The 12,802-nt window shown below is 35.9% G+C and overlaps 1 protein-coding gene across 6 annotated transcripts in view; it reads right to left on the minus strand.

Moving 5' to 3' along the window:
- The window catches only part of BRAF (B-Raf proto-oncogene, serine/threonine kinase), a 221,831-nt gene that overhangs the window by 38,897 nt on the left and 170,132 nt on the right, over positions 1-12,802 (minus strand). For 3 of the 6 annotated variants that reach the window (XM_056799800.1, XM_056799797.1, XM_056799802.1), the window contains 5 exons: positions 12,082-12,201; positions 9,122-9,258; positions 8,185-8,302; positions 7,365-7,449; positions 3,459-3,635 (listed from right to left, as the gene is read on the minus strand). In XM_056799800.1, coding sequence (XP_056655778.1) covers positions 3,459-3,635; positions 7,365-7,449; positions 8,185-8,302; positions 9,122-9,258; positions 12,082-12,201 — 637 coding nt within the window. The remainder of the gene's footprint in view (positions 1-3,458; positions 3,636-7,364; positions 7,450-8,184; positions 8,303-9,121; positions 9,259-12,081; positions 12,202-12,802) is intronic. The other 3 variants (XM_056799798.1, XM_056799801.1, XM_056799803.1) reach the window with 1 other exon arrangement.

Here is a 12,802-nt window from a genome sequence, read left to right on the forward strand (position 1 = left end):
CCCAATTTGTTTCCACTTGGATATCTATCTATCTATCTATCTATCTATCTATCTATCTATCTATCTATCTATCTATCTCCATCAAATATTTGAGCTTCTTAGTTCATTAACTTCTTCAATTTCTATGATCCTGTTGGTCACAGTTTCTGTCTTAGCCACACAAAAGAAAGGTTATACTCAAAGTGATTGACCACCATTATCCAGTACTATGAAATCCTTCTCTTGCATAGCAAACTTGCCATCCTCAATCTGCTTCACTACTTCTAATCTTATGTTTTACCCATAGTGAAAAGCCTCCAATTATGTCACACCTCTAACCTATCTACCCTAAATTAGACTCATTTTCTTCCCTTCTAAGTCACAACTCTAGAGTTAATAGTTATTGAGCCAACCAAAGTTATACAACATTATCTACCCTTGAATGCACTGCTCCCTTACTTACTATCACTCATACTTTGCTAATTTAAAAAACTAAGATATTCCCAGCACCTTTCTTCTCCATTCCTATTCATATATGCTGCTGAATGCCACTGAAGGAAGCTGCAAAAGTATAACCGTTCCACTACAAATTATTTTAATTCAACTGGGTTCATGTTTGCATGGTAATCTCTTGCTATTCTCTAGTGAAGTGAGTTCCTCACAAAAGCTGTTCCAAAATTTATTGTGTCTCCCCCCCGCCCCCGCCCCAAGTCTAAGCAGAGGATCGTCTCTTTTTTACTGAGATGACAGACCATGTTATTTGTAAGCACTCCCCTAATTTATGCTTTAAAGCCTCTCAATAGCATTCCCACAATCTCCTTCTTGGCTCTATTCTTAAAGGAAGAGCTAATTCTTCTGGTCAAGGCCAACTGCTTGGCTTCTGCATTTGATGTTAGTGTTTGAACATCTCTGGGAGCTTATCCTTTTAATCATTCCTTCTCTTATCTTCAATCTCTCCTTATATACTAGTTCCCTCCTTGCTACATATGAATATGCTCAAATCTCTCACCCCAAAACGTTTTTACTTGGCCCTGACATCTCTCTCAAGCTATTGTGCTGTATCTTTCCTCCTTTTAGCGGCCAAACTCCTAGAAAAAGCTGTCTGTACTCACTGTGTCCACAACCTCATCTCAACTCCTTTGAAATTTGACTTCTAAACCATCCCTTGATTGTTACTACTAATCTCTTGCTTGCTAAACCTTTTTTCAATTCCTATTCTTTTCTCCCACTCTGCAGCTTTTACTACTGCCAATAGCTTTCCTTCCTAAACTTTTGCTGACATTGCTTTCTCCTGGATTCTTCTCCTACTTGACTCTCCCATTTGTCTCCTTTTCTGAATCTACTGTAAAAAGCTTTCTAATTGATTTCCTTCTTCTATTCTCTTTGATATCTAGTCTATGCTTTATTTAGCTGCTGAAATAATATTTCTAAAGCACAAGTAGATTTCATCATCTCACTCTCTTACTTCAGTGGCTCTTTCTTGTCTATAGGAAACACTATTAACCCCTCACTTGAGCCATTAAAAATACCTTCATCTCAGTTCAATCCATCCTTCCAGGTCGATTTCATATTACTTTTCATTCATATATTCACTGCTCAAGCCATACTGGCATTTTTCCTGCTTTACACATTAGGCATTTGATCTTGCCACAGGCTTTTTGAATGTAGGAAATATCCTTAATCCTGAACCCTGACTTGTAGAATCCTTAGCTTTGTTCAAGGCTCAAATTAGGTGCCATCTACTACGGGTAAAATCTTTCCTGATTTTCTTAGTTTTTGGTGTTCTTTACATCTTTAAATTATCTTCTATTAACTTACTTATATTGTAAATGTGGTATACTCTCAGGAAAATGCAAGCTTTTTGTCGGGCTTGCTTTTCATTTTGTCCTTTAACTCAAGGACTTAGCACTGTATCTTTGCACATAATTAATGTTTGTTTAATGTGGGAGAGTGTTCCCATCTCTATCAACATTCAGGCCTGATTTTTAATTTTGTTAAGTGAGTAACTTACCATCATATTTAAATCAAGCATGTGCCTAGCAAACTTATAATTATTTCTAGTTGCTTTCTGAGATTCATACTTGAGTGACAAATAGCACTGGGCTACATGACAAAAGACTTAACATCTACCTTATTTCACTTTTTGGTGAATTCCTTGTTCCCTTCCACTGTGGTTTCAACATTTTTTGTCAGATTTTAAAATATGCATTTTAAATCTCTGAATTGGTCTCTATCTTTATTGTCTAACATTTATTTTACATGCCCTCATTTACAGATACAAGTTAAGAGTTGTATTACTGTCAGTTACAAAGTTCTAACTTCTGCCCTTCCCTTTAAGGCAAGAAGACATCTAAATATTTTCCTGACTATATACCACTCTCTCCATTCTTTTTGGCCAGCTCTAAAGTTTCTGAACCTTTTTCACCCTCCACTAAAATGTTAATTTCTGATCTTGTTGTTTGAGCTTGATAAATACTAATTTAAAAAATAAGCTCCCTGTCAACAGTATCTATTTTTATATTTGGATGTCCTACCATATAGGAGGGATATTTAATATATTTTGTTCAATTCAATTGAATTTCTGGGTCTTGTCATTTCTGTAACTAGTTTAACCAGCAGTTTAAATGCCACATTTAATATTGGCTATGACTTGGTATCTAATTGGCATACTCTGACATTTATCTGAACCTTTGTGTAATATATATTAAGAGATATTCAGAAATAGGTCTATTTTTGCATATGTGATAAGAACCAATTCATAGGATTTTAAGGCTTCAGAGATTAAAGAGACCTAGAGATTATCTTTATCAATTTCTTATTCAATAGGTAATGAAACTTGGACTCAGTACAATGAAGTGACTTGCCTAAGGTAGTCTGTGGCATTGCTAACACTAGAATTCAGATGATCTGAATCCCAACCCAGTGCTAATAAGAAAACTCTATGCATAATAATATTAGGAGAAAGACTAGCCAGATTTTTAGTCTTTAAACAAATGAATAAGAAGGTACTTAAATGCTTATAATTTGCCACCCTTAGACTAAGTTTTCTAGTTCCAATGTTCAGAAAATGGATTTCTCTTAAGAAAAAGAACCTATAGTTATAATGGCAACAACATGTAGAGGGAAATGCTCTTTTTTGGGGAGCTCTAGCTATGACTGTATGAAGCCTGAAAAGGTGGTCTGGGGCTAGGTTATAGTGGTCCTTGAATGTGAGAAAGTTAGGTTAATGGTTAATAGTTGAGTTAATAGTTGACTTGGGAGATAAATAGATTAAGAGGAAATAAGGATCCAGTACAGATAATATATAGCACATGTAAAATCTTGTCTTTATTTAACAAAGGGTCCCCAGAATAATAAAAAATTTAGAAGTGATAGGGATAGAAAGCAAGGAAACAGCTCTGATTTTAGTCTGGGTCTTTAAAGGATACATAAGTTCTATTACAAATTAATTCAAAGAGTTTCAAAAGAGAAATACTTACTCCATGCCTTGTGCTGTTTGCCGTGCAATATCTATTAGTTTGATCATCTCAAATTTGGTCTCAATGATATGTAGATGGTGATATAAACTGGAGCCTTCACACCACTGTGTCACAATGGCTAGCTGTGGTTTTGTTGAATAACCCATAAAGAGTAGGATATTAACATGTCGTGTTTTCCTGTAAAAAGAAAGGTTCAATTCAATTGAGTGAGCATTTATGGAACTCCTATTATATACCAGGTCTTATTCTATCACTACCAAGATAAAATAGTCCTGGCCTTTGAGGAGCTTACTTACTTCCCCCAAGAGCTGGGGTGAAGGGTAGGCAGAAGGATAGAATGACATATTCAAAGAGATGTAAAAAGACATACAAAGCAAATACAATGTTTCTGATGGAAAGAACACTAACAACTGGGGGTATCAAGAAAGACTTGTGCATCAAAGTTATTGCTGAACTTCTGGCATAAAACAGAATAAGAGGACTATCTCTTTTCCATAAGCTTTTCCAGTTATTTCAAGTAACTATTACATACTTTTCATCCTTTTCGCTGGGTGAAGCACATTTAAATTTTCCAGTAACACTGGCCACAATATGTGTCTCTGAATTCTGGTTGCCTTTCTCTCTCTATATTGTTTTGTTACTGTCCCTTTTAAAATGTGATGCACAGATTTGAAATGATGCTGACTATATATTTGACCAATTTCCTATCACTTGGATCTCTTTGTTGTAGCCACATCATACTGCTGATATTTTGGGGAGGAAAAATTGTTGAATATGAAATCTACTAGAAAAATAGTATTTTGTTTCTCCATCTTCTGCGATATTGAGAATTTGATTCAATTCAATTCGCTGAAATATTAATTTAACACTTTTAATGTGTAATTCACTGTACTGGACAGATACTAAAGTTACAAAAGAATTATTAAAAGACTTTAGCTCTCATGAAGTTTATATTCAATTGCATGTGATATGGATATATCAGAAACAGTGACAAGTAGAATAAAGGTTAGGAGTAACAAGGATAAAGAAAAGATCAAAGAACTCTGGTAATATGGGAGGAGGGAGAAACATTTATAGTTGAGGGAAATTTCATTCCCCTCAGACCCTTATAGGTTAAATGACTTGCCCAAAGTCTATTGGATAATAAGTGGAAGAGAAGAGAAGATTCAAACCTAGATTTCCTAATTCAAAAGCCCATTCCCTTTCTATGGTTCCATGCTGAAATTGTAAACGGGAGTCAGATTGTAAAGGGCCTCAGATGGTAAGCAGAATTTATATTTTATTCTAACAATTATAGCAAGCATTTATATAGCACTTTAAGGGGGTTGCAAAGTCTTTTTAAAAAAATCTTTATCATCCATTTTATAATCAATAGTGCATGTGGTTACAAGGCAATAGAGTGATAAGGGTGAGACAATGGAGGTTAAGTGACTTGCTCAGGGTCACACAACTTGGAAGTATCTGAGGCTAGATTTCAATGCAGGACTTCCTGTCTCTGGGCCTGGATCTCTATCCACTAAGCCACCTCTTTTACAAACATTATCTCACTTGATCTTCACAACAACCCTGAGCAGTAGATTTTTAATCCCCATTTTAAAGAAAAGGAAACTTAGGGAGACCAAGGTTGAGTGACTTGCCCAAGACCTCACAAAAATAAGTGTCTAAAGCTTCATTTGATCTCAGATCTTTCTGATTTCTGGTCCAGCGTTGGATACACAGCACCACCTAGCTACCAGACTTAATAGGAAGCCTAAAGGCTAACACTACTACTTGTGCCCTTGATCACATCCCCTCCTCCAGGAACTCACTCCTTGGACAGTCTCTTAATCTCCCCAGTTTTCAAATTCTCTGTATCCACTGGCTTATTTTCTCCACCTACAAACATGCCCATATCTTCGACATCTATAAAAAACCCTAACTTATCCATATTGTCTCTCAAGTTATTATCCTCTATCTCTTCCTTGGCAAACTGTTTCTCCAGTTTCAGTGCCCAGAGGGCAAATTCAAGCTGGTCTGTGAAAGACCTGAGGGAGGAAGTTCTTGCTTTGGGCTACTGCGTAGAAGGGTAGGGCATTCAAAAATTGTTCTCAGGTAATAGGAAGTGGGGGAATAGAGCAGCTCCTCCAAGTGCCACCTCTACATGAGTGCCATGTCTTTGCCAACACTGCTCTATCTTGTTTGATTTTCACAGCTAAATTCCTAAAGAACATATACTTAGTTTGGCTTTTCAAGCCTATCATAATCTGATCCCTTCCTATCTTTCCAGTTTTCTTATACCTTGTTCCCTTCCATTCAATCTACCATCTAGGGACACTAGTTTCCTGCTATTCTTCAAATGAAACACTCTGCTTCCCAACTGTGCATTTTCAGTGGTTATCCCCTCTGCCTAGAGTGTGCTCCATCTTGGAATCCTTGGCTTCCTTTCAAGATTAGCTCAAATTCCTCTTGTGTAAATGGCTCTTCCTGGGCTGCAGAGATGCTACACTGTCTTTTCTGGGATAGATCTTTTATGCCTATATTTGGTATGTAGCCAACTACTTAAAAGCAGCTTCCCCTATTAGAATGTAAGCTTCTTTAGGGGAGAGACTGTTTTTGCCTTTATTTCCTTCATACAACTTAGCATGGTGTCTGGTATGTAGCAAGGACTACATCCTTTATTTAAACCTCTCTCACAAACTAGACTTGCAGGTTTGACCACATCATGGTCTTGTCCAAGAGCATTAATTGCTTTCCACTGCCTCCAGAATAAAACACAACATCTCTGTCTGGCATTTAAAGCCTTACCCGATCTGGCTCCAGTCTGTCTTTCCATACTGATCAAGCAGGAGTCTATTTCATACACCCTAGAGTCTATCCAAATGGGTCCCACTACTGTTGCCTGTTCACGACAGTCCTTCCATTCCTTGGCACCTCCTGTCACTTCCATTTCCTGAATTTCTTACTCCCTTCAGGGCTTAGTTCAAGTGACAATGATTTCCAAAGGTCTTTCCTAATTCCCTAGTTGTTGGGACTCTTCTGCCTCCACTGCAATTTCTTTGTATTTTCTCCATATGCCTTGGGATTACATTTTTGTGTACATGTCATGGCTTCCACTCTAGTTTATTATATGTTAGTTCCTAGAGAATGACAGTCTCATTCTCTATGTGTCCAAAGCACAGGGCCTGGCATACAGAAGATACTTAAGAAGCAAACTGAAATGAAGTACATTTGAGCCTAAAGTGTCACACTGCATTAATAAGTATATCTGTGAAGAAGGGACTAAAGAAGGCAAAGACTGGTAGCATGGGAGGAATGATGATGAGAATACTACAATAGTTCAGAGGAGGGATGAGAAGTACATGATCAAACTGGTTAACTAATTATCTGAATGGAGAAAGGGATGAAAGGGAGATGTGGGGGCAAACTTGATGAGACTGAAATGTAACTGAATGTAGTAGAGTACAGTAGGAACAAAAACGTCTGAAAATTTAGGTGATGGGGGGGTGATGGGGATGATGTAGGCTTCAAGAGAAATATTTAAGGGTGGAATAAGAATGAATAGGCCTGGGGGAGGGGAAGAAGAATGATAAGTTTAGCTGGGGACAACCTGAGTTTGGGATGCCTAAGAACATCCATTCAGGTAGAGATGCCTCAAAACCAGATGCTATGTAGAACTGGGGTACAGAAGAAAGATAATTAAGGTTGAACCTATAGAACTGGGAGGAGACATATTCGTAGAGATGATAAATCAGTTTATATGAATGCCAAAGAATAAAGTACATTGAGAAAAGAGAAGAGGGCTCAGTACTGAGGCTGTAGGACTTCCAGGCTCTGGGACACAGGAATATGGCAAAGCTAATAAATAATTGGGAAATGCATCTTAATGAGCATCTTAATTCTCTGGAAGACAATTCACACAATGCTCACCTGAGCACTCCTACTTCATTTTTGAAGGCCTGTAACTGCTGAGGTGTGGGTGCTGTCACATTCAACATTTTCACAGCTACATCACCTAGAAGATAATTATCATTCCATGAGAAAAGCATTTTTTAAAAGAGAAGTATGGGTAGGTATTTTCACTAGTCACTATCAAGTCTATATCACTAGAAAATCTACTTATAAATTATGTCTTAGCTTCTTAAGTTTTCTTATTTTCTGAGGAAAAACCTATCCATAAGATAGTTAAGATCTTATACTGTTTAAATGATTGGGAATTCAGTTTTTTCAGTACATTCCAAAGTAATTTTCTTTCTTTAAAACAAACAAAAAACCTTACTTCTGTTTTAGAATTGATATGAAATATCAGTTCCAAGGTAGAAGGGTGGTAAGTGCTAGACTGCTAGATGACTTGCCCAGGGACACATAGCTAGGAAGTGTCTGAGGCCATATTTGAACCCAAAACCTCCCCTCTCCAGGTCTGGCTCTCTATCCATTGGGCCACCTACTCCAAAGCCATTTTCAAGAGTGGTTGATTACTAGATATAAAAAGAAATGAAGTTAACAATGGACATGCTAAAGCAAAAAAAATGGCAGACTCATCCATGTTGTCTTATAGCATGAATCTATAAAAATCCATTTTTATTACTTACAGTTTTTAAAAAAAAAATCAACATTTCAAGAGTGTCACTGAATGATGTCAAATAATAAAATAAATAATACTTACTTTAGCACTTTCTATTAAAAGGTTTAAAAAACATGCAATAATTATAAACTTAGGAACAAAGCTTAATTCTAATGCTTTACATACCATGCCATTTCCCCTTATAGACTGTTCCAAATGATCCTGATCCTATCCTTTGTCCAACTGTGATCTGACCATCTGGAATCTCCCAATCATCACTTGAGTCCCGTCGACCAAGGGTTTTCTAAAATAAAATTCAACATAAAATTAGATTTTTTTCATTCCAAAGAAATTTTTCTTAAGACTTTCCTAAATGTGGTAGTGAGAGATGAAAGGCTTTAGACTATAATTTTATTTTCCATCATAACTGGTAATATCCAATTTACAGTAGTAAGGCCTTCATAAAATATCAAACTGATGATGGGATGTACAAAATGAGTTATGTTGGTACTCATTTCTTAAATCTAAATCTAACATTATCAAAGTCATTTCACCAACCATCCTTATATCTCCTTCACCATTACAAATGTCTTTTAAGCAGTTTATATTATCTACTTTGTCTGATTCATTCTTTTCCAAACAACCAGGCTTAGATAAGCATCTACAAACACTATTCCCTTTCCTTTCTCCCTGTTATAAAATTATCAGAAACAACAGATCTCCTTCCTCAGCTACCAAGGCCTTTGTCTCAGTCATGGTAAGTCAAAGATAAGTAGAACAATCATCAGCATTTCAGAAATAATTTCTGCACCAAAAGACTGTCAGTTCAAAGATGTTTTTGGAACAATGGAAAATACATGTAATAGAGGACCAAATGAGGACATTTAGATAATGTATTAAATGCCTACTGTTGGTTTAAATTATTTAGGTTTTTGCGTGAAGCAAAATCAGTGACATCTATATTATCTAACTTGTTTCAAAAGTGTTAACTTGGATAATAATAATGCAATGAGATTCATAACAAATGTCCATCCCTCTCTGAGGTGCTCCTACATAGCTTCTAAAGAAAAAAAAAGAAAGAAAAACTTAGGAGAAAAGCAGGAAGATGATTGTCTGCTCTTACCATTCTATTCCTGTCTTCAGAAGATGATGAAGATTTTCTCTCACGCTGAGGTCCTGGAGATTTCTGTAATGCTTTCACATTAGTTAGAGATCCAGGCAAGGAAGCAGGAGGGGTGGCAGACAAGCCTGTGGTTGACCCTGAATTATTTTTTAAAAAATGCATCCATTAAAGGAGGATCAAAAATATTGCTTTTTAAAAATCTTAAGAAATTCAAGACTTGTTTTAAAGATGCAGTATCTCCAGTCTTAAGAGGGATATTCATGTTTTAATGTGTTTATAGAATTCTTACCAAATAAACTCCATATAATTTTCTTCATCAAACTTTGTAGTGGTACATCTTATATACTGATGCAAAGTCTGAGGACAATTTTTCATTATATTAAAAGAAAAAACCCAACTAATACTAATGAAAACCAAAAGTTAGATGCTTGTTTCTCTGGCAGAAGAAATTTATTTGTGATATAACTAATCTAATTTAAAAAGCACAGATCACAAAAAGGTCCGGGAATATTGGGCTGAGCTATCCCTAAAGGTTTTCTTAAAAAAAATTTTTTTTATGTTACATAAAATGTATGTATTTTACATATGTAAAATGTTACATAAAATATTTACCCCAAAGAAGCACACTATACTATAATAAGCTATACTATTATGAATTTTATTGGCTCCCTGGGGTCAGTTAAGCACAAAGAGGAGTTCTTCATCTATATACAAAATTAATGGTATTCACAGTCAAGTTTTGCTGGTCAAAAAACAAACAAACAAAAAACAACCCCCCCAAACAAAAGAAATTTCCTTTACAAACAATCGAAACTCAATGTTTAAGTTCCACATCTTCATTATTGAATTACTTCCTACGCAATTTGTCTGTCAGTTAAAGGAATTCTAGCTATATTCTCTTTCTGAAAGCTGATTCATATATTAGAGTCATAGGGAAAGCTTAGACTCACCAGCATGGATCCAAGGTGCTACTACTACATTCTGGAAGCCTTGTCTTGGTTTACAAAATATTACCTCTGCTTCCTGTTGGTACCTTTGAGATAGATCCAAAACCTTGCAAAACTTATTCAAGAGGAAACCACTAGAATGACTCTCATCTTTTGAGGGGGATATGGGAGCATATAGGGAAAGGGGAAGATAGTTTTGAGGTACAAGCTAATCTTTCTGAATTTGGCCCAGGGATGCTCTAGTCCCCAATTTAAAAGTGGAGCAGTACTGAAATTTTCTCACAGCATTCCCCTGGGCTTAAATTTGGAGATTAAACATCTGAGGATACTTGTCATATGGATAATTACTTGGTAATACAGTGCAAGTTAATCCCTCCAACATATATAGCAAAATAAAGCTTGAGGGAGATACTGCTTCTTAACATGTTTACCACTATTACTAGAAAAAGTTATAATTCAACCTAGTGCAAAAGGTAAAAATAACTTTAAAACTAGTTAAAGGTTAAGTCTGTGTAAGAATTTGATCATCTTATCTCTTATGCTCAAGTCTCTGAAAGAACAAAATGGTGATTGAGATTGACTGCTTCAGTTTATTTTTTAATATATAACTTCTGCAACAAATAGGCTCAACTGCTTAACAATGATCAGCTGACCTAAACTTTTCAAAGCAACTACCTTAATTGTTTCCAGTAAATTCTGTATACTTTCCAAGGAGTAGGTATGGTTGTCCTAGGGAAATTAATTGTAAGGTTGAGAATCTTAAGCTTAATGTTGAAGCATAAATTAATAGTCCTAGGTAATTAATACCTTTTAGCAAAATCTCTGAAAATAAATTGTTTTAAAAGATTTTCCTGGGGAACAACTCTGACAAAGATAGAACAAACCTCACTTTTAAGACTGGAAACAGGGATTAAGTAATTGTCAAAGTTATATAATTTATTATAAGAGTCAGGACTTAAACTAAGTTGATCTTTTGATTTTTACTTGTATTAAGCTGACCTGCCTCCCATGAAGTCATTGGCATGGGGGTACTCCCAGTGAGTAAACATTCTCTACCAATATAAATGAGCAACTCCTCTGCCACTTACAGTCTAAGAGTCACTTAGGGGCATTGAGAGGTTAAATAACTTGTCCAGTGCCATAGAGTCAGCATGTTTCAGAGGCAGAACTTAAATCCAGGCCTTTGTTGAACAAGAAGCTCTCTATCCATGATACCATATTATGTTTCACTATGTGTCTTTTAAATTAAGTACAGTAAGATACCCACACAAATTTTGTACCCTCAAATGAACTATAATAAATGTAACCACAGTGCTTGATATATGGAGGAATGACATAGGATGTCATCTCATTCTGAGTCTGAGATCATGCTGCTCCCCTTCTTTCACAGTTTAACATTACACAGCACAATTGAAGAATAGAAATTTAAGTTTTCTTAAGTACATTAAGAATAATCTTGTACAATAACTTTTATTTCTTCATAGTACCTTGTTTCTAGTTATAAAATAGTCTGTTGATTATCAGAAAATCTCAAAAAAATTCAAGGCCCCAATGTGTCCCCTGGATAATTTATTTCATTTACATTTTCAAAGCATATGAGTACTAAAATACAAATAAAAACATTAATCACCACAAAGATGCAACTTAAATGGATTAAAATCAAAGAAATTCATTGATGGCCCACACCTTGTTAATTCCTACATAGATGAATTTACAAATAATCATGACCAACAGCCATAAGGTAAAAACAAGATGGTAACCAGCTCAGAATTTCCTTGCTTTTAAAAGTTTGTCAGACAACATACAGAAAGCTAGTGGTAGTGAATATGTATAAGAAGCACATTCAGAGCATTCCAGCCAGGCCAAGCAGAAAATTGAGTTTTTTTTTTCCTCTGAAAACTCTCACACTTACAAACACACGCTGTGAGGGTGAGGCACGAACAGCATTTGTGAATTTTATTTATTTTGGGGGGATTGGGGTGGTGTGAAAACAAGAAAGAAGAGCCCAACTACCTCTGAACACTGGGCCAGGCTCAAAATCAAACACTATTTCACTGGGGACAGAATGTAGGAGGGGACTGGGAGTCCGGGATTGGTATTTCCGAAGACAGCGCATCAGTTGGTTCAAAGGGGCTGTTAGAGAGAGAAAGAAAGGAGCAGGCAGAGACAGGAAGACAGACACACAGAAGAAATGAAAGAAGTCACGGGGAATAAATAAGATGACTTGAGGCCTGCTTAACAGAATAATTTTGGTCATAAAAAAAAACCAACAAAAAATAACCAAAACCAAATACTTATTTTTATAAAATCCCAATAACTAAAACAAATAAATAAAAAAATCCTCCCCAAACCCAAAGCAACTTAAGAAGGGTGAAAATTGCCATTTAATTTTAGTTACAAAGCAGGCACTTTTTAATGACTAGATTAATAGCTTTGTGATGCCAACATGACTGCAACATTTAAATGCTGGATGTATTGGGGGAAATTATCAAAAAAGCCACAGTTATCAAGACATATGAAAGTCAAACTGGCAACAACATTATCTGGTGGGTTCACAGAATAACAAACAAACAAAAAAATTTCTATAGCTGAAGTACTATAAACTCTAGATGCAGAGTTCACAAGGTAAGGGAACCCAGTATTTTAGAGGTTTTATAAGTGAAGAGGCAGAACAACAAAATAAGATCACACAATAGATCTGGGTACAACAGACTAGCTCTTCTGCTGAAGCTAT

Source organism: Monodelphis domestica, chromosome 5, assembly GCF_027887165.1.
Source record: "Monodelphis domestica isolate mMonDom1 chromosome 5, mMonDom1.pri, whole genome shotgun sequence".
Classification (NCBI taxonomy): domain Eukaryota; kingdom Metazoa; phylum Chordata; class Mammalia; order Didelphimorphia; family Didelphidae; genus Monodelphis; species Monodelphis domestica.